The sequence below is a fragment of the Camelus dromedarius genome, chromosome 14 (genome assembly GCF_036321535.1).
Source record: "Camelus dromedarius isolate mCamDro1 chromosome 14, mCamDro1.pat, whole genome shotgun sequence".
NCBI lineage: Eukaryota > Metazoa > Chordata > Mammalia > Artiodactyla > Camelidae > Camelus > Camelus dromedarius.
Window position 1 is genome coordinate 38812752 of NC_087449.1, and position 21933 is coordinate 38834684.

The 21933-nt window shown below is 52.3% G+C and overlaps 2 protein-coding genes and 1 non-coding gene across 4 annotated transcripts; 2 read left to right on the plus strand and 1 right to left on the minus strand.

Annotated features, from left to right (window-relative positions):
- Positions 1-460: 460 nt before the first annotated feature.
- Positions 461-580, plus strand: LOC116156995 (U5 spliceosomal RNA). Its single transcript, XR_004140960.2, has one exon. It is a non-coding gene; the product is annotated as a U5 spliceosomal RNA (small nuclear RNA).
- A 1843-nt stretch (positions 581-2423) lies between these two features.
- PLK3 (polo like kinase 3) lies at positions 2424-16028 on the minus strand. 2 transcript variants are annotated; one of them, XM_031464997.2, is made up of 22 exons: positions 15696-16028; positions 15429-15536; positions 15218-15334; positions 14952-15081; positions 14782-14869; positions 13881-13976; positions 13593-13791; positions 13363-13489; positions 13074-13165; positions 12740-12833; positions 12519-12602; positions 12263-12425; positions 11991-12120; positions 11703-11816; positions 8165-8310; positions 6688-6901; positions 6546-6599; positions 5319-5378; positions 5150-5218; positions 4941-5072; positions 4691-4816; positions 2424-4558 (listed from the first exon to the last, which is right to left on the minus strand). In XM_031464997.2, exons 1-22 carry the CDS (start codon positions 15915-15917, stop codon positions 4424-4426), a joined length of 2700 nt encoding a protein of 899 aa, XP_031320857.2. In that variant the 5' UTR covers positions 15918-16028; the 3' UTR covers positions 2424-4423. The 2 variants fall into 2 exon arrangements, with proteins under 2 accessions (XP_031320857.2, XP_010980576.2); XM_010982274.3 differs by lacking the exons at positions 2424-4558; positions 4691-4816; positions 4941-5072; ... (3 more) ...; positions 6688-6901; positions 8165-8310 and adding an exon at positions 11069-11585.
- DYNLT4 (dynein light chain Tctex-type 4) lies at positions 10396-11055 on the plus strand. Its single transcript, XM_010982275.3, has one exon. It carries the CDS (start codon positions 10396-10398, stop codon positions 11053-11055), a length of 660 nt encoding a protein of 219 aa, XP_010980577.2.
- Positions 16029-21933: the final 5905 nt, after the last annotated feature.

The following is a 21933-nucleotide window of genomic DNA, read 5'->3' on the forward strand; positions in this document are numbered from 1 at the left end:
GCGTCCCTGTGGGTATGAAATGATAGGACAGAACCCCAGCGACTGGGACCAACACTTAACCCCGGGTAAGGGACTCGGCACTCGGCATCAGCGGGAAGCTCCCTTACCTCTCCGGGCAAACCGGGGGCCGTTTCCTGGCGGACGCGCAGAGGAGAGAATTGCGGTACAGGGGGTCCTCACGGCGCCACCGCCCCGCCCACCCGAGCCGCGTCGCTGGTGTCACCTACTGGCCCAGAGTCGTCTGTGATTTACATACCCATGGTGCACCACGGAAGACAGTTTCACAGTGCTTGAGTTCTAGCCCCACGGGGGTCTATCCACTGATGGAGGGCAGAGTACCTGTCAGAAATATATGGGCTGTGTAAATTCCAGCAGGGAGTGCAAACCGCGCAGGAGCTGAGCAACCATAACTGTGCTAAGCGTTACATCACTCTGGGAGGGTCCAAGCGAAAGCAAGCGAATACTCTGGTTTCTCTTCAGAACGTACAAATCTTTCGCCTTTTACTAAAGATTTCCGTGGAGAGAAACAATTACGAGATTTTAACCAATTTTTTGAAGCCTCGGTTATTTTTTCGGGGCTATTTTTGAAGTTAAAGTGTAGAAAGTGCTTTTCCCGTTACTTTTATATTTTTTTGTAGTTACCTAGGAGACTTAGGAATTCTGGGGACAGAAAGAGTGGTCAGTTTGGGGTTTAAGTAAGTCCGTTCTCCTGACTATCACGCCCACGTTGCTAAACGTGGGTTTTCTCCTTTTTCTTTATGTTCTTTTTTGCAGGACATGGAGAGAAACGAGCAAAAAGCGAAAGGCTTGCTGAGGTAGTCAGGTGTGACTTCTCTCTGATCGTCCCTGCTTAACACCGGTTTTCCATGCTGGAAATACAAGGTTCCTTCCCTCAAGGAGCTTAACTTGGTGGAGCCCTAAAAAATGCACAATCTCAGGGAGAAGTGCCCTGCAGAAAGAGCATAATGAAAAGGACAGGGGTAGCTACTGAACCGTCTTGTCCCTGGGTCTTAAATCTGCATCCTTTCCGTGGGAGAGCTCATCTAGTTCAGTGGTGACCTCCAAATTCACAGCTATCAGGAGGTCCCACTGACTCCCGTATTCAAAGCATATGCTTCATCCATTCACATTTTACCTTCTCCACTGCTCCTATGTTGGTCCAAGAGCTCTCCCTGGATTCTTGCAATAGCCCCTCCCTAACTGGTCTCCCTAGACCATCCTCCCCCTTTGTCTCAATCCTCCACACAAAGGCCAAATAATTTTTAAAAATGTAAATCATATCATACACACCACTTTCCTACACAAACGCCTCCAGTTGCCTTTCCCCAGGACATGGCTCATGCCCCTCCTCCTTCAGGTGTCTAGTCCACTGTTGTCAGAGGTCTACACTCACCACTCTGTGAAACAGTCCCACTGCCACCACTCTGTTTATCTGTTTAACATGCTTTACTTTTTTTCAGCGCACAAACCACTCCCTGTGTTTCCTACATGCAGTATTTAATCTGTCCCACTACATTTCTAAGCACTTTACAAAATTAACTTAATCTCCCTAAGAACTCTACAAAATACATTCTATTATTATCTCCATTTTATAAATAAGGAAACTCAGACATAGAAAGTTAAATAGCCCTACTCAAGTCACAAAGCCAGAAAGTGGTGGAGCTGAGATTCAAACCCAGGCAGACTGGCTCCAGAAGAGACATACTCTTAATCACTGTGCTATTGGTGGGGTTCAGGACTTCTACCCCAAAGTATGGCATCTTGACAAACTGAATATTTTAAACTGAAGGAATTTGAGAAAACAGGAAAGTCATTCTGACCTTCCCCCAATCCCCTCCCTTCTTCCATGAAACAGGTCATAAAATACTCAAGTGAGAGGTGCCCTTCATATACCAGGAGGGAAGGAGCATCGTATCTCCAAGGACAAAGAGACTCTGAGAAGAATTCCAAGGAACAAACCTTGCTAAATCCTCCCAGGTTACCACATTTACCTCATACTCTAACCTGGAATAAAAATTCTCAGGTTTAACTGTTTCTTCCAGTCTTCATTTCCTTTTGAAGTCTCCAGTGTAATGTAAAATGTATGCATTTCTTCTGTTACTCTGTCTTTGTCAATTTAATCTTCAGGCCCAGCCAGTGACTCTAAGAGGAGGAAGGAAACGTCCTCCTCGAAACATTATTTTTTCTTTTAACAAAAGGAATCATGCTCTATTTGGTCTGCATTGTGCTTTTTTCACCAAAGATCACAGATTTTTTTTTTAATATCACCATAGGCATATACCATAGTTAATTTAACCAATCCTCTAGGTTAAACCAGTCCTCTAGGACATCTAGTTTGTTTTCAATTTTCATTATCCAAACAAAGCTGTCATAACGTGGTACTGAGGGTAATCACATTTTCAGTCTTGAGAGAGAATGCCAAATAACTATCTTTAATCCATGTGTAACATATTTTTGTATAAAATCCCTGAGACAGAAGAATAACTTTATTTTTTCCAAATAGTCAGTTGTCCCTAATTTTACATTGATAGTATCTTGTTTTACAGCTCCTTTAAACTCTTTACAAAATAAGATAGCATTTAAATAAGAAAACTGTACACCAGAAATTGATACATTGTAACTGACTATACTTAAATGAAAAAGAAAAAGAAAACAGGGAGGAGGGTATAGCTCAGTGGTTCAATCCCCAGTGCCTCCATTGAAAAACAAAATTAATAAACCTAATTAACTCCCCCTCTAAAAAAAGGAAACTAAAGTGCTCATTATTCATGCATTCGCTACCACTCAATAACATTTCAAAGAAAAAATAAATAAATAAATAAATAAAGTCATCACTGAACATTTACAGAGCACTGATTATGTGACAGGGACTGGGAAAGCAGAAACAAATAAGGTACCACTCCAGGACCCACAGATCTTTCTCCAGGGACATTCAGATCCTCAGGAAAACAAAATGTATAACAAATGAAAGAGGGAACATGGGGAGTCTTCAATAGCCAAGAGTGTAAATCCAAGCTAGAGGACCATTGCCTTCAGGACCAGTAAATTTATGCAAAGGTAGTAGTTGGGAGAAGAGTTGCTAATGTTTGGAACCACTAGTAACTTTGAGTACCCTGAAAGTGAAATCGACTATATTTCTTCTTGAGGGCAGTGGGGATGTTGAAGAATTCAACAAGAGTAGGGCTAACAATCTTAGGCAAGTTTAGCAGCAGTGTGGGAAATGGTTCAAATAGTTGGGAGGAGTGCCTCTGAAGCGAAGGCAGGAAGACTATTAAGAGCCTGCTGCAGTAATCCTGCCACAGATAGGACCGGCTGAACCGGGCTGAGAGAACTGAACCAAGTGGGAGGATTTTGTAGGGGAGGAAAAATAATTCTCCCTCTACCCTCTAAGCTCTTGGCTGGGACCTCTGTAATAAAACAGATTAACAAGAAAAAAAAAGTTTATTAAAATGTATGTCTCATGTATACATGGGGGATACCCAGGGGAAAATTAGTAACTCCCTGAGATGACCTAAAATACCTGCTTAAATACCACCTTCAGCTAAAGACAAAAGAGAGGAAAGCGTGGGGAGGCCAGTTATGGGAAGGCCCTCAGGAAAAAGCACCGAAAGCAAGGGTAAGGTTTATTAAGCAGATCTCAGTGGGTGACTTCACCTTAAGATTTTCCTGAGAGTTTAGTCATCCTTCTCCTGGTACAGAGAAGGAGACACCCTTACAAATGGAGATTTCCTTTATAAAATTTCCCTTACAAAAGAGGTTTAAAAGCTCTCTGCTTTAAGAGCTTCTCCTTTTTCTCAAAATAACCAGTTTAAAATAATCCTATGCCATAAAGGCACACGTTGCGGTGGCATATTTTGCTACCTTTCAGTCTCTTAAAAACTAGAAACCACGGGAGGCAGACATGAAGAAGAGGAATAAAGCAAGGATGAACTCTCGCTTTCTGGCTTGGGCACCCAAGGAGATGAGAAACACGATGGGGACAGAACTGGGGAGAGATGAAGAGGGGGTCAATTCTGGACTGAGTCTGAGGTGTCTGTGAGGCATTTAGAGAGAGAGAGATCTCCAAAAGGCAGGTCTGGAATTAAAGAGCGGACGAGCAGAAAAGTTATGTGGGTGTTACGAGAGTAAACCGGGCGGGCGAGAGTGCCTAGGGACCCGCTGTAGAGCCAGAGCACCGCGTGAAAGAAGCCGTTTGGGGGTTTTGCGCGAGCCTGCAGGACAAGACCCAATACAACACCACGCCACTCTGGCCCGCCCTCCCCCGGAGCCTCACCCACAGCGCCTGCGCGTGGCCCACAGCCGTCCCTCCAGCGACCCGCTCGCCGGGCATTCTGGGAGCGGAAGTCCGCTCCGAGCGCACAGCGTATCGGGATTTGTAGTTTGGGCGAGGCTCAAAATTCCTCTCAAGTCGCGCGGCCTTTGGTCACTTAAAGGGCAGGTCCAGAAAGCGGTGATGCTCCCGGGGCAGAGTGCCCCTCCGGCGGCGGCACGGGGCGCCCGGAGCCGCATCTCCTCTCCGCAGAGCGTGGCACTTCCACGCCTCTACGATCTGCTCCACCTGCGGAAGAGGCTGGTCACCGCGGAGTCCCTCAATGCTCACCTCACCCCGCAGACCCTGGGCCGCGCCCCCACCCGCGTGCTTCCTCCCACGCCGCGGAGGGGATCTGAGCCTCGTCCCCCGCGTCCGCACCGGGATGAGAGGCTCCTGGCGATTCTGCTCTTCCAGGGCGCTCAGCTCTGCCGGGGCCAGCAAGGCCAGTCTCAGCTCCCGCACCACCGGGGCAGCCACCTCAGCCACAGGCCGCTCCAGTACCGCCTGCAGACACCAGCATTGAGCCCGGGCGGGCGAGGGCACCTGTCCAGCCGTCTGCTCGCCGGGTTCCTGCGGCCTGAGCCCCCGTCAGCACCCCCACCCCGCGCTCCCCTCTGTCCCAGCTCACCGCGCCCACGCGCGCCCAACTCCGGGCTGCCAGGACCAGCTCGGCCTCGTCCACGCAGAGCTTGTCGCTACGCAGCAGAGGCAGCAATGCAGGCGGCGACAGCTCCAGGAAACCGCGGGTGCGGAGGGTCTCCTGTGGGCCGGCGATTGGGTCAAGGTGGAGCAGGATGAAGCGTGTGGGGTTGGGAGTATGGAGCTGGGGAGCTGTACCTGGCTGTGAGCCTCTATGAAGGCTACACAACGCTCCTGCAACGGTCCCAGGCCAAAGGTTACGGCAACCTGGGAGCAGAGTGAGGGAGGTCAGGTTGGAGACTCAAGAGGCCATGGAGCCCGGCCCTCTACATCGGGACTACCTGCAAGCCTGACCAGCAATACCCACCTGCAGGGCCTCACAAACCAGCTCCACATCCAGCACCTTCACCACAAACTCTAGGCATAGCTGGGAACAGAAATTAATGTGGGTTGTGCCAAAGTGTCTCTGTTCTAAGACCCCACCCCACCCCACCCCAGAAGCAGTGAGCAGGCTTGGAGCAGTGATCCACAGGCTCCTAGCAGCCCTGGGCCCATGTAGACCTCCCAGGCCAAGGGAGGCAGAGAATCACCAGGGCCTGAGACCTGGCAAGCCTGAAGGGACTAGGAACTGGCAAAGCCAAGCCCAGCAACCTACCTTTTAGTACATTCCCCACTAATCAGACTAGTTAAGAGCCATGTGAAAATTCCACTCTCCCTTTCTCTCAGGATGCTTATCTTTCTCCACGTGTCCCCATCCTGATTAAAACACACTTCTGTTTTAACCATAAACTTGAATTTCATCTCCCTCTCACCCCCACATTGAGAAAAGCACTGGGTCATACTACTTCCACTTCTCTCAAAGCCATGCACCTCTCTGTTGGGCTCCCACTCCCACCCTCATCCCTACCTGACTGGTGAACCCTTCTCATCCCGCCCAATCCTTTCTCTCCGTAGCTTCCATATCCTTACTCCTTTACCTGAAACCTCCAATGAATCTCTACAGCTCTCTGGGTAAAAGAAACCCAAATTCTTGAAGGCCCTGCAGGAACCCTGTTCTCATCTCTCTCCTCTCTCACTTTTGGTCCAGCCATGTTAAATGTCTCACCAGCTCTTTTGTACCTCTGTAACTAGAATGCCATCTTTCCTCTCCCACTCTGACCAAACTCCTACCCATTCTACCTGATCTAGCACAAATGTTCCCTCCAGGAAGTCTTCCCTTCTCTCTCCCTGGTGGTGAGACTAGAGAGACCCTCCATACTGTCTCAGCACCATTTGCCCTCATTTCTCACACTTCTTATGCCACAGGGTTAAGAGTTTTCTTGTGTCTCTCTCTCTTTGAAGAACAGGGATCAAGGTTGACTTATCCTGGTATCTACAGCACCAGCCATACACACCCCATACGTCCCCCACCCGCAGCACACACAGGGTGTGCACATATCCTTTCACACATATATGCCTATTTACACAGAGACACCCATATTCTTTCTGTATTGGTGCACACTCCTCTCCGGGCTAGTGGGTATGTGAAACAGTGTGTGAACTGAGCCCATAAGAGGCAGGGGAAACGAGACAGGGGCTTACCACATAAACTCACCTCTCGCAGTTCCTCCAGCCCATACTCCACAGCTGCTGTCAGCACCTCCAACACCTGCAGAGTGGGTGGTTGGGGGAGTGGAAGGGAGTCTCACCCACCCATCTGCCCCGTTCCCGCCCAGACCCCTGCCCAGTGGGCTCACAGAGTGGCGGTGCAGCTGGGCACTGTTGGTGTACAGGAACTCCAGCACTGCCAGGAAGGCCTCAGCTGGCACTGCGCTTAGCACCACGGGGCTAGTCACCCCAGGGCCTGGCTCTGAGCCCAAAAGTCGCTGGAAGAAGTTGCATCTACATGCCAACAAGCATCGGTGGGCAAACACCTCCTGCCGTTCTTGACCAACCACAAAGCGAACATCACTATGGAAGAGATGGAAGAGAGCAGGGAGAAGAGGCTAGAGTCTCAGTGCCACTCTAGGCTTTGCCTTTGCCCACTCTGGGCCTCTATTTCCTTATCAGCTATATAAGAGACAGTCCCTCCAGCTGAAGGTCTGGGTCACACAGGCCTGGGTTCTAATCCCAGTTCCACCCTATAGTGCCTCAGGCAAGAGACTTTCCTACCTGTTGACTCTCAGGTTTTTCACCCCTGAAATGGGATGTCAATCCCAAACCCTAGGAAGTTGCTTGATCACTGAGGGGGCACCAGGACTGATGCACGGTTGATCCCAATACCGCTCTCCTCCCAGCCTGAGTCTTGGTGGGAAGGGAAGCCTTTCTTGGTTTCTCCTCCACAGACTGTGAATTCAGCTTCTTCAACCTCCAGGCAGGAGGGGTAGGGGATGTGGTGGGGTGCAGAGTGTACTGGCTACAAACAGACAAGTCAGTGATGCACCATCGTGAGGCCAGACCACATTTTCCATCTTCATGATCACTTCCGGCCCCAGCCGCTGAGCTGCCGAACAGCATAGTGGGTAGGAAGCAGGAGATGAAGCTTGAGCTTCCTGGAACCTCCCAGTCCCAGGTCCAAGGCCTGGGGGTTCCCATTGCTCAGACCAGACTGTGATGCTCAAAGTAGGGTAATGGGAGTGACTGATCCTTGGGGAGGAGCCCAGCTCTGCGGCAGTGGGGACAGAAAGCTGCATTCTAGTGCTCCTGACCAGCCCTGCCCCCATACTCTCTCTATCCCTGGTTTCAGACACCGCCTGCATCCTGGGCAGGCAGTGTGCCCTAGGCAGCACCCTTGAACTACTTCCTGTCTGCAGCCTACTCTGGCTCAATCTCTTGAGCTTTGTTCCTCTTGTGAGTCCCCAGTTCCCAGAACAGTCATCTGCTCCTCTGCCTCCCCAGGGAGGCACTCAAGTTACATCCTATTTCTCAGGATCTAGAAGGCAGAGGGCTTTTCTCTGCCAGGAACTCAAGATCCAAAAAAGGAAGGCCTTTCCCTGAGGTCACATAGCTGCTCTGAGCTCCAGCCCCCACAGCCCCCACCTCTGGCTCTCAGGACATCGTAGACACTGAGTGACGAGTAGCCATCCTCTCCACTTGACTTCCCCAGACTGAGTTTACCAGGGAGGAGGGTGAAGTCCTAATTCCCCACCTCTTCCGAACCCAGGGCTTCCTCAGAGTCATCGGGCACAGCAGAGCCCGCTAGGGAAACCCCACAGACAGGGCCCACTCCCTCACCTGTATAGGGGGTTGTTGACGAGGCTTCGGAGTGCTGTGGAGAAGGATGCAGCCTCCCCGTGCACAACCAGTCCTGGCATCTCCATGGGTGGGCTGGGGCAGGAGTAGGCAGGAGGAGTAGCTTGGGAGGCCTGTTGTCTGTTAGTCTGTGGGAGGCGGTAGGTGGAAGGGCCAGGAGGCCTGGTCAGGCCCTTGAGCTGGTGAGGAGCTAGAAAGGCCTGAGAGGGAGGAGCAGGAGCTTGGGAGGCCTGTTTGCTGAAAAGCTAAAAGTTTTGGAATGGGGCAGAAGAGTCCCAGGTTCCTGAACGCATCAGAGGCCAGCGGAGAAGGCCAGAGGCTCAGCTTAGGGATGGGGACTCAGGGAGGGGACCAAGAGACGCCGAGGTGGAGCAGACTGGACTGGGGCAGAGAGGCTGGCTGCCGATGAGGCCCCAGCTGGGAGCCTGCCCAGGCAGCGCTGGGGTGGGAAGCCTGTGGGTTTCCACGGAAACTAGAGCCAGGCCTGAGAGGAGGCCCCGCCCACCTCCCACAGGCCCAGGGAGAACTTCAGCCCTCAGAGGGGCCCTAAGCAGAGTCAGAGGGTCCTAGCACCCTGGCTCCTGCTTGTCCTTCCGTCAGAATTCAAACTCCCTGCCCCCCGACCCTCCCCCTTTGTGCACACAGGGTCAGGACCAGGCCTGGGGAACCCCCCTTCACAGAAAAAGTCTTTGCCCCCATGGATCGTTTTCAGGGTCCAGAGCTGGCTTGTCTGGGAGGAGGCAGCCCTGTCCCTCCCAAAGAGGGGTCAGGTGAGGAGGTTTCAGCTCTGACAGAGGCATTGTAGTCTCTGGCATCCCTGAAATGCAACTGCAGTGGTGGGGAGGGGTAGGGCAGGCACAATCTGGACACTAGAGCACACAAGAGGTGCCGACAGCTGGGGACAAGCCCCAGGGCACTTAGGTCAGCAGTGTTCACTGCCAAATGGAGTCACCACTATTGCATCAGGTCTGGGTCCTGATGGGTCTCCCCCGCCTCCCAGCCCTGAACTGAGGAAGTCATCCAAGCCACACCCTAGCTCTGCAGAGGGAACGGAAATGTTTGTCCTTCTTGAGGCTGATGGGGAGATGATAGAGCCATGACGACAGGGCCATGACGTGCTCCTTCCTGTAGGCCCATGTCTTGATTCCTAAGCAGCCACCCACCCCCACAGTCTCAAGGTTTCCCCATATGCCAAGCCTCTGTGACTTGTTCACAAATGGAGAGCCAGTCTTCACAAGGGGAGAAATGGACAGTGGCTCAAGAGCCCTGGGATAGCAGGACACCTTTGTGACCAGAGCCCCTCTCTACATCTGCCCTTTCAGTCATACTTGTATGCCCTTGGGCTCTAAGCCCTGTTGTCCCCTCTCCCCGATGACTCAGGCACCTCGCACTCAGCACGTGCTCATAGTAGTAACACTTCCAGGCTAAGCCAGAGCTAGGACTGGAGGGAGGGAACCAGGAAGAGAGGAGTGCTTGCCCAGCAACCCATGGCAACTCCGCAACACAGACAAGGTGCCCTTACCCTCCCACCGGCCAGTCAGGCCAGCTAGGCAAGGGCTATTAGGAGACAGCTTGGAGGCCAAAGGCTGCAGGTGACTCAGGTGCCTGAGGAGTTTCGGGAGAAGAGTGCAGCTGTCCCAAAACTGATTCTGGAGGTATGGCCAGAAGCCAAAAGCAGAGGGTGGAAGGACCATTCTGAATCAGCTGGCCCCAGCCTCTCAGCCAGTTGTGGGGATCTTTGTGCCAGCCACCCTAAGAGCAGGTGGGGGTGGAGGAGGTGTGGATTCAAGACCCACAGGACTGTAAGGAGTTGCTTCTGTCTGTCCTTCCCTCTGATTAGGGGGTGGAGGCCCCATTATCTAGGCTGAGGTGGAGGGCAGATACCTCTCCCACTTCTTCTGCTACGGGAGTCAGTGGAAGGGAGAAAGGAGGCGTACTTCAAGTTCACTTAGCTAACCTCCATAGTGCCCGGGGAAAGTGGCGCTTAGGGGGCAGGGATAGCCCAAGATGACAGACTGAGCAGCATCTCTTCCCTTATTGTGTCCCTAACAGCCCTTAACCCTCTAAGCACCCAGGAATCCACACAGCCCCGGACTATTTGATTCACCTGTCCCAAAAACACAGGTAATAAGGGGTCTGGGGATAAAAACGTTTATCACTTAGTAAGAAGTGCGTAAGGCCATCCCAAGTGTGGGTCTTCTAGCCGCAGGTCCATGGCTGGCAGGCCTGTGCCTCCCGGAAGCCAGGAGGAAGAGACTGCCAAAGACCCTGGGCTGAAACTAGCACCGGCGCGGCCTCTAGGCCGCCTGCCCAGCATTGATGAGACCCGACCAGCCGGCCCCGGCCCAGCCTCCCGCCGTGGCTCTGTGCTAGGTCCAGCCTCGTCCTTTTCACGCCGCAACTCGCTGGCCGGACCAGGCGTGGGTCCTGGGGGTCGGCGCCCATCCCGGGGCCCAACGCCTCTTCTAGGCTCACGAGTCAGCTTCTCGGGCTTGCCCCTGGTGCCTGCCCGCCGGGCAGTGCCCTCGTACCTCACGGAGCCTGCGCCGGGGGAGCACTGGCAGGCCGCGCGCACTCAGCGGGCCCTGGAGGCGGCGCTGGCAGAGGGGCTGCGCGATGCGTGCTACGTGGGCGCCGAGGCGGGGCGGCTGGCGCGGGAGCTGTGTGAGCTAGTGCGCGTGCGCATGCGCGAGCTGAGCCCGCCACGCTACAAGTTGGTGTGCAGCGTGGTGGTGGGGCCGCGCGCTGGCCAGGGCGTGCGTGTGGTCAGCCGCGCGCTTTGGGACGCGGAGCACGATGGACTGGCCTCGGCAGTCGTCACCAACGCCTCGCTCTTTGCCGTGGCCACGGTCCACGGGCTCTACTGTGAGTGAAGAGGCCTCCAAATTCTACAAAAATGGTTTATTATCCCCGGAGGAGACCCTCCCTGGGGCTCACATCCCAATAAATAAAAGTATGTCAATAAATAAAAGTGGTCCATAAATAACACCCCCTAGCTGGGGGCTAAGGCTCAGGCTTTTCTTGGAGAAGGGGTAGGAGGCAGCCTCCAACCCCAGTAAAGCTGGTCCCTGATTCCCAGGAGGATTCGGCCCAGAGCCCCCAGTGAGGCACCAAAGGAACAGGGAGGGCCACAAAGGCAAGGACCAAAGCCTTATAGGCATGGGCCTCAGGCCCGAGTGGTTGAGTGGTGGCCAGCCCTGCAGGCTGGGGCCTAGACTGGGCAGCGGTCCCGGAGCAGGTGCAGAGCATAGCAGAGCCGCTGCCGCAGGTCTGGGGAGCAGCCTAGCTGCCGAAGGTGGGAAGCGAGGTAAGTACAAGCACTGCGATTGCGGGCCACAAAAGTCACAAGTAGGGGCTCCCAGCCACTGAGGATCAGCTTGGTGTGGTCTCCATAGAAGTTCACCTGTGCACAGGAAGGTGGCATTGATCAAGGCCTAGGCGCCAGATCATTTTTTCCCCAGCACCTTGGACTCTCCTCACCCCCTAGATCTTCCCCCAAAATTCCAGGAGGAGCTCTTACCTGGACGGTGCCATCACTAAACAGCATGAGTAGGGCCTGATCAGTCTTGACCCACTGCAGCAGGAGTGGGGGGACAGGCACCTCTACCTCTTCCACACTGGGCAGATCTCCACCCTAGGAGCAGGGGCAGGTCACTTGTCTGACATGAGTCAGGCCTCTCCCCATTCATGTCTCCCTTAGAGATTCAGATTTTAGATTCAACCCCCCTGCCCCCAACCTGCCCCAAAGGGGAATAGGAAGGGATCAGGATGTGTTAGTCCTCAATGTGCCCCACCCCAGTCGACAAACCTTCATGAGGCGCTGCTCCATGTAGGAGGCGAAATACCGCAGAACACCCAGCTGAGGCTGCAGGGCCCGAGGCACAGCACCCACAGAGAAGGAGAAGTGCTTAGTGCTGGTAGGGTTGTAGTGCACAGTCCTGGAGGGGAGGAGATGTAGACAGAGGTCAGAGGGAGACCTGTACCCACATCCCTCCCCTAAGAGACCCCAGGCCCCCAAGCCCATAAGCACACACCAAAGTGCAGCCCTGCTGGGTATAACAGCCCCATAACAGCACTTACTTTCTGTTGGCTGACAGGGCCATGTGTGTGCCATTGTTGAAGAGCACAGCCACATGGCGGCTAGACAGTTGATATCCAAAGCCAAACTTGTTGGAGTAGTCAACCCACTTGCTGACCCACACCAGAGGCTCTGGCTGTGCCAGGGGAGCTGGGTTCTGTTCAGCTATCGTGGAAGAGGAAGGAATGAGGACCTGTTCTCAGCCTCCCAGCCAAAGAACTCCCACCACCATTCACACAAACCAGACCCCAGCCTCACCTGGGGGCATGAAGGCCAGGCAGTTTCTCAGAGCACAGAGGGCTGACTCCACCACTGTGGCCGCAGTCAGACCTTCTTCAAACCCTGAAGGGAACAGGGTACTGGGAATTAGGCAACAGGCCCCCAAGACCTAGAGAGTAACCCTGCGCCCATTCCTTTCGTCTGAGCCCTGGTCTCAGCCCCAGCAACATTCAGCACCCCTCATCCTCCTGGCTGCTCACCATCTCCACTACTCGCCAGTGTCCCACGGGGTGAACTGTCTTCAGGTGGTGTCTCTACCAGGCTTGGGGGTGCTGGGCCTGAAGCTACTGGAGCCTGGAGGGTTGGGTAGGGAAAGGGAATGAGACAGGCCCAAGACCCAAATCCTTGAGAGTCCATGGCCCAGTCCTGTCCTGGCACCCGGGGCACCCCGGGTCAGCCCCGCCCAGCTGATGAGACACAGCCAATTAGGCCACCACGAGGCTAGATGCTTCAGTAGCCTCTTTTATCCCCGGCTTCCCACAGCTGCTAGGGTGGGGGTGAGTCAGGGGAACACTGTCCACGTGAGCACCTCACCTCGGGCCTGGCATCCTGATGACCAATGGACACCCGACTGAGGCCGTTCACCAAACAGGAGACCTCATCCCGCTCCTCAGGATGGTTCTTATCTGGGTGGGGGAGATAGAGCCCTCAGGATGCTGCCCAGCCCCCCTGCTTCCCGCAGGGATGACAGATAGGCACACCCAAGTGCCTGTGTAACACATACTCTCCCCAGAGGTTCAGAGGGACTCATACACCTCCACTTGCATGTGACAAGCCCCCCTGCCACTCTCCACCCTCAAAACCACTGACATCCCAGACTCACTCTTGTTCTTCTTCCTCCCAAAGAGGCTCTTGGTAACTTTGACAAATAGAATCTTAGCTGGGTTAAGGGGTGTCAGGTCTGGGACTGTCACACAGCTGCTGACAGGGAGCCGGTCAGGAGTGTAGCCCTGAGAGGAGAAGCCATGTGAGCAGAGAAGTGCCTGTCACCTGCCCCCAGTCAATCCCCTGGAAACACGCAGCCTGGACGTGGATGTCTGATGAGCTACCGACCTTGGTAAAAAAGTCATGGTGCAGGATCTGGTCAATTGAGGGACGGTCTTGGGGTGAGGCTCGAAGGATGGCGGCCAGGAGCTGCCGGGCAGGCAATGAGAGGCTGGCAGGTAGAGTGTAGTGAACCTGTTTGATGCAGCGGTATGTCTCTTTCAGGTCAACTGTCTCAAAAGGGGGGCTGCCACATAGCAGTGTGTACCTGTCAGGCAGAGTAAAGGGGGTCAGGAGTAAAGTGGAATGGATGCCCCCCCTGTGGCACCTCTGTGTGAACATGACCCCAGGACTCACATGACACAGCCCAGGGACCACACATCCGCCTCAGGGCCATGGCCCTGCCTCTGCAGCACTTCTGGAGCCACATAGTTGGGGGTGCCACAGATGGTCCTGAAAGGGGGTGGGGAGAAAAGGGCAAGGTTCAGATGCAGCCTGGCCGGTGCCTTGTCCCTGCCCCCACTGTGAGTCCAGACAAAGCAGCTGCCTGTCACCGAAGGCCAGAGAACTCCTGCTTGTCCTGGGACAATGGATGGAGGGGATGGCAGCTGAGTCCCCACCCACCCGCCTGGCCCAGCTGCTCAGCTGCTCTGCAGGACAGGGGGAGGCCCTGACACCTCCCCCAGGGTCAACAGAGGGTCCATCACTCATCCCTTCCTCCTTACCCCAACCGTGTCTGTCAGACACCCACACAGGCTGTCACCTCCTATGGTCTGTGCCACACACACCAACACCGGCTGTCACATCCCCCATAAACACTCATGTGCCACACATGGTGTGTTACACACCCAGTCTTTGCGGCCATAGCAGGGTCTTCTTACACACACACACATACACATACACACAGGGTGTCCCACCATTCCCACACTCTCAGTCTGTCTCACACACACACACTGCTTATTCACCTTCCACATTCACACACAGGATCAGTCATACACCTCCAAGAATTCTTACTCAGGGACTCAGACACACATAGCCTCTCCACCAGTCTCTGTAACCCAGGCTGCCACTGCCACCTTCACACACACACACACACACAAATACATACACACAGACACACACAGCCCACCATCCCTTCCCCATCTATCTCATACACACATCAGGTAGTCATCGCGCCTCCCACATTCATACTCAGTGTCTGTCACCCAAATCATCTGTGTCACACAGGCTGTGGCCAACCCCCTCCTCAAACACTCACTTCTTCCTATGCTCCGGGGGCTCCAACCGGGTTGCCAGCCCAAAATCCCCCATCTTCAGTTCCATGTTCTCAGTGATAAAAAAATTTCCTGGACGGGGGCAGTAGAGAGGTGTGTCAGATGCCTTTCACTGCCTCCCCAACCCCGCATCCTGCTGGCCTAGGAGTCTCACCCAACTTGAGGTCTCGGTGCAAGATGCCCCGCTGGTGCAAGTACTTGAGTCCCGAAAGGATCTGCCGAAGGTAGTAGCGTACCTCTGGCTCCAACAGGGTATGCCGGGCCTTCCAGACGTGGGCCAGGGACTGCAAAGAGCCACTGCCTCAGCCCCTGGTACACCCTCTCTGACCCTCCCTCCATTTGTGCTTGCTGAGTAAGAACAGGGCTCTGACTTTGGGTCTTAAGGTCCCTATTCCCTCCCCCACCTCCACCACCATCCACCTTTCTGCTGCAGAGCTCCAGGAAAATGTATATGTTGTCAGCATCCTCAAAGTGGTGCGAGAAACGCACGATGTGGCGGTGCTGTAGGCCGCGGTGCAGTTCAATCTCATTTAGGATCTGCAATGAGGGCGCGTGGTTATCATCCATCAAGGACTCCCACGCCACTGTCCCCACCCCACCTGTCGTCAGCCGGGCCTGGGCACGGGCCCACCTTCTCTCGCTGATGCGGCTTGGTAATGCGGCTCTGCGAGATGACTTTGACCGCGTAGGCATTGCCGGTCTCTGTGTCAGTGGCCTCATAGCAGCGAGCAAAGCCCCCCTGTGAGGAGAGGACATCAGGTAGGGTGCTTCAGGTGAGGCCGGGTCTGGCCCGCAGACATCCCCGAGCCGAGGCCAGGCCCTCCCCCATCCCGCCCTGGGCAGGCAAAGAGGCGGGCAGGGCCCCTTCCACGCTCGCTGGCACCACCCTCCAGCTCACCTTGCCCAACAGGCGGCCTTTGAAGTAGGTGCGGCCCGTGCGCGGATCCGTGATGAGGCGCCCAGGGTCCGGCGCCGGCGGCCCAGCCAGCACCTCCGGTTCGGGTCGCGGCTCAGGTCCCGGCATGGCACTTTCGGGCGGCCCGGGCCCGGCGGGGGGCGCTGGCGGGGCGGCCGCACGCGGGAAGGGGCGCGGAGACAGGAAGCCGGCGGCAGGCTCCATGCGGGCAGTGCGTCGCAGCGCGGGCGCTGCTTGTTCTTGGTTCCGCCCGGCCCCGGCCGCGCGTGGCACTGCCTGGATTTGCTACGCGGCACTCGCGCCCGAGGGAGCCCGGCGTTTTTATCAATGAACGCCTGTCCCCTCCCCAGCGTCTCGTCATTAAGAGCCCGCCCCCTCCTTAGGGGCGAGACACCGAAAAGCCACGCCCCTCATCAGGACTTACGTAAACAAGAAGCTCCTCCTCCCACTCACGCACCCCGAGGCCCAGCCTTACTGCTAGTCATCTTGCGGATGCCACCGGGATGTAGGGGCCAGCCTTGTTCCCGCCCCCCTACTCCGCCCTGGTGACTGAGAATCCCGCTAATGAGGGTCCCTTTTTTCCCCATCCTTGTGGGCTTATGCTGAAGTTCGAGGGTCCTGGACATCTGGGGAGTCTTCCCCACAACTAGATGGACCAGCGTTCTAGCTGGAAAGGAAGGGGCAGGGGCGGCGCTCGCTTTTGCCTGGGCACATCACTACCAAACCCCTTTAAGTGCGCGGGACTTAGCGCTCATCCCACGCCTGAGGGCTCTGGCCAGTGCTGCCCCCTTTAGGGCCTGGGAGGAATTGCACACTCTTGAGCCGGACTTGGGGAACGAGGAAGACCAGGGCTCTCATGCTGAGTTTCGGGGCGTTAGAGGCATTTGCCATGAGCCAGGTCACATCTTCCGCTACCCACTTCCACAACTTTCAGGGGTAGATCTCAGGTTCTGGCGGAGTGCCTATTCCCTTTTCCTGAAAATATCCATTGCCCTGAGTCTGCAGCCAGAGGCCAGAAAGTGAAGAATTAGAATTCTATTTTCTCAAACCTAGCAATGGACAATTGAAGAGGTGGTCCCTGGGCCATCTGAACCCCTAGACCTCTGGTCCATGCCTACCCTTCCCAGGGCCAGAGACAGAGAGAGGTGGGGTTTTAACCCCTCTGGATCCCAGGGTCACAGGCTTCCTCCTGGTCTTGGCCTTCTCACCTCTTTGTGCTCACTCTGTACCATCTAGTCAAATTATTAAGCTCTTCAGTCCTCAAAGATTTGAGAGCACTTGGTAAACGCCAAGCACTGTCTGTGTAAGACTGGTCAAATTGCAGCCTTTATTTAGTTTACATTCTGCTTGATGGAAACAAGGCAATAGGCAAGGATATAAACAAGGTAATTGAAGGCTGTGAAAAGGGCTAGAAGGAAGTAAATAGAAAAGTAACCAAAGAGCTTACTTTAAAAAGAGTAGCCAGGAAAGTCAACAAATAATACAATTTATTGAGTACCCAATTCCTGTCAGTTTTATGTCCTAAACATCTCTGAGATCTATCCACTTCGCTCCATCTTCCCTGAGCACTCTAATCTAGGTCACAATCTGTCAGGTTGGGATTATTGCTACAGCACCTTCCTGGTCTCCTTGCCCTTAGTCTCAACTTCATTTCATTCTTGTGCCATATGACCATCCCACCCCATGCCTCATCAGGCCCAGTCTCCAACTTTGCCCTCCAAGGGAGAACAAAACCCGCCTGAGATGTGGAGAAATACTAGTAGCTCTGATGAGCAAGGGGAGGTGGGGGATGGGCAGGAAGGCCTTACATGCCATACTTAGGACTTTGGTCTTTATCCTGCAGGTCAACAGTTTTCCAGAGGGAACATGGTAGAGGTAAGGCCAGAAAAAACATATCCACAGGGGAAATGGGACTGAGGCGTGTATAGTTTGATAAGGCATGTTTGATACTGTCATTTTATATTTGTAAAATAAAGCAAAATGTCTTTATATGAGTTTGCTAGGGTTGTCATAACACAATACTACAGATTAGGTGGCTTAAACATCAGAAATTAATTTTCTCACAATTTTGGAAGCTGGAAAGTCAAGATCAAGGTATTGACAAGGTTGCTTTCTTCCAAGGCCTCTCTCGTAGTTTGTAGATGGAGGTCTTTTCCCTCTGAGTTCACATGATCTTTTCCCCAGTGTGTCCTAATCACTTCTTCCCTTAAAGACATTAGTCAGATCAGATTAGGGCCTACCTCAGGCCCTCATCTTAATTACCTCTTTAAAGGTTCTATCTCCAAATATAGTCACATTCTAAGGTACTGGGGGTTAGGACTTTGTAGAGGAGTCAAAACTCCACTCATTTTAGGCGTTCATACAGGACTCTTTTTTTTTTCTCCAGCTTTGTGTTTTTTATCAGTAGGCTTTATTTTTTAGAACAGTTTTAGATGTTTTAGACAAATTGAACAGATAATACAGAGTTCCCATATACTCTCCCCCACCACTACACACACACATAGACACAGTTTCCCCTATTATTATCATCTTATGTTAGTACCTTACATTTCTTACAAGTAACTTTCAGTGGTTTCCCATTGCTCTGAGAATGAAATCCAGAATCCTTGTGATGGTCTACAAAGTTCTGCATGATCAGGCCCTACCTACCACTCCAAGCAATTTCCTCTTGCACACTTTGCTCCAGCCAGAGAGGCCTCCTCTCTTCCTCACACAGAACAGAACTGTTCCTGCCTCTGGGCCTTTGCACATTTATTCCCTCTGCCTGGAATACTTTCCCCCACGTCTTTACTTATTACTCGTTCATTCTCATCTTTTCTGGCTTAACTCACATGTCACCTCCTCAGAGAGGTCTCCCCAACCACACTATCTAAAATTGGATTCCCTCGTCAAATTAACCCATACAGGACTTTTCGACAAAGAGATTAACAATAACAACAAATACAGAAAATAAAGAAGTTTATCAACATATATAGCTTATGTGTACATGGGAGATACTGAGGAAAAATGAGTAACTCTCCCATGTGGCTTAGAATTGAGGCTTAAATCCAACCTGAATAGAGAAAGTGGGAGGGGAATGTAGGCCTCTTAAGGGAGAGTAAATAATTTCTGGAAAAGATGAATTGTCCCTTAGAAGAATGGATGGGAGGTATAATGGTTTATGACAAAGTTTGTCTGGATGTCATACACAATTCTAGTTTCCTTGCCTGTGATATGAGATGAAATTCCCAGGAAGGGGCTTTATGACCGTTGAGTTCCTTTTGGAGGATCTGTCTTTAGGCAGACAAGGGGAGTTCAAAGAAAGCCTCTCCCTGCATTTGCTGTTTTTCAAGTGCCTACAGCTGAAAATAATCAATATGCCAAAGTGGCATATTTTAGGATGTTATGTTCTGTTACCCTTCACTGTCTTCTCCCCTTGGGAGGTTAACAAAGTTCTTGAGCCTTCTCTGGGAGCCGGGACATCAGGAGTAGGTCCTCCTGGATGCTGTAACTGAAGGGCCTGGCAGCCTGTTCTGCCTTCTCCCTCAGTGTAACATATGCTGCCATTAATGGGTCTTATGCACCTGCCACACACGAGCCATTTATCTTTTTTTTTTTTTACAATTTATTTTATTTTATTCATTTATTTATGGGGAGATAATTAGGTTTGTTTGTTTGTTTGTTTGTTTATTAATGGAGGTACTGGGGATTGAACCCAGGACCTCACACGTGTTGAGCACACACTACCACTGAGCTATACCCTCCCCCACTGGTCATTTATCTTATGGACTGCTTACAGTAACCTTATGATGTGGATGTGATTATCCCATTTCACAGATGGGGAAACGGAGGCTCTTGGAGCTAAGCCTCTTGCCCAAAGTCATATGGCTACCAAGGGGCAGAGCCAAGATCTGAACCCAAGATGTCTGACTCTGCTATTAATTACTGCCTGACTTTTCTGGGGGTCGCTAGTTCTCTGTCCATGCATTTGTCCTCCTACACTGCTCTGTGTCTTCCTGTCTCTCTCACTAGTGCCCTTTCTTCTCCCTCCAGGACTCTCACAGCCTCTGCTCTAGCTGAGGTTTTTCTGAGCTCTCTGGGTCTCTATCCAGGATGCCAACAGGCCCCTGCTACAAGTTGAGCACATATCCCACACTCCTTGTCCCCTTGGCAGCTCAGAATCAGAATCTCTAGACAATGTCAGGTCACAGGCATCAGGGGAGTCTTTCAAGAATGAGAGATGCCAAATAAGGTTAGGACTCAGGAGGGCCCTATTGGATTCAGCAGTAAGGAGATCTCAGGTGTCCTTGGTGGGGACAGAGGAGGAAGTACAAGAGCTGAACCAGAGAGAATAGCGATGCTAATAACTACAGTAGCATTTCATGCTTACAGAGCACTTTATAAATATTAATTCACTTAATATTCACCACTAACTCTGTGAGATAGGTATTATCATTCTGTTTCCCCATGGGGAAATTAAGGACAGAGTGGTTAAACAGTTTGTTCAAGGTCATGAAGGTAGTTTACAGTGGTGTCTGGATTTTAAAATCTAGGCAGTCTGGCTCCAGACTCCATGCTATAAACAGCCAAGCCATATATCCAGCTCTCAGCTGTGAGAAGGGGAGAGGGCATTGGTGGTTAGGATCAGAACAGAGAGAGAGGCAAGAGCTAGAGGAGGATAAAGAAGGGTGGGGAAAATGATTTACAGGTGGAGTGGTTCCCTCTCCTGGACCATAAACCAAAGGGACTTGTCAGCATCTGGGAAGGGAGATAAAATGACTCAGGAAGGAGGGGCTGGGTGGGGCCTGGGGACTGCTCCCTCCTGGTGCAAGGCTTCAGGTCCTGTACCTTTACCCATGGCTCTGTGGGAAACTCACAGCCCAGGGATCCAGAGAGTTGGTAACAGGCAGATGTGAGAGGACCATAGATGGGGATGGGGGCTGAGGACTGAAGTGTGGCCAGCTGGGAGCTCAGGGAGCAGCGTCAGAGAGAAGCTCCCAGGACCTCGGGGCCTGAGCTCCTCCAGAACCAGGGTCTGGCTTTCCAGGTACAAGAAACTCTTTAAGTTGTAAGCAGCCCAGAATGCTCTAGGTAAGCCACAGATCAGAGCCTGGGAAGAGGTTGCATGGCCATATGGGCTGAGGCACAGAGCTGGTATCTTGCCCTCCCCAGGTCAGGTCCTGGGTCTTCCTGACCTCAGGACACACCCTCAGAGTCCTGTTCTTTCCTCATATTGACATCTCACCTGGGCCCTGGAAAGAGAACATAATTTGTCAGACATGAGTTGGTTTCGAGATCTTGCTCATCTGGGGAGTTTCTTACAAAAAGTGGGGAGGGGGACCTGGTGTCTTTCAGGTTAAAAGAGACAAAAAATACAAATAAAGAAAAGAAAGAAAGAGAAAAGGAGAGAAAAGCCTGCCTGTTTCAAGTCCTCTCTAGCTTTATTGAAATGAATCAGATGCAGTCTGTTCCCAAGGGTCTCATGGGCTGCAGGGAGATCTCTTTGTAAACAGATCATAGGCCAGTATGATTAACTGCTGCGAGCACCATTTACAATAGCCAAGACATGGAAACAACCCAAATGTCCAGCAACAGATGACTGGATAAAGAAGTTGTGGGGTGTGTGTGTATATGTGTGTATATGTATGTATATATGTATATATAATGGAATATTACTCAGCCACGAGAAAGAACAAAATAGTGCCATTTGCAGCAACATGGATGGACCTGGAGATCATCATTCTAACTGATATAAGCCAGAAAGACAAAGAAAAATGTCATATGATAATGCTTATATGTGGAATCTAAAAAAAGGACACAAATGAACTTATCTACAAAACAGAAACAGACTCACAGACATAGAGAATAAACTTATGGTTACCAGCGGGTAGAGGGGGTAGGAAGGGACAAATTGGGAATTTGAAATTTATACCTCTTGGGGCTTGATGGAAATGGTAGCTATCTTGATTGTGGTAGTGGCTTCATTGGTGTATACATCTATCAAAATTCATCAAATTGTACATTTGAAATATGTGTAGTTTACTGTACAGGAACCATACCACAATAAAGGTGTTAAAAAAAACAACAACTCCAAAACACTGCGAGAGAGGATGTTGAAGGAGCAATGAAAAGGAGCTAGGCCAGAGGCTGGTGATGGCTGGGGGACGTGGGGAGTCAGAGGGTCTTGGATCCAGCTTAAAAGCCAGGATTTGACACTATCTGGCTTGGAGACAAGCAGGCC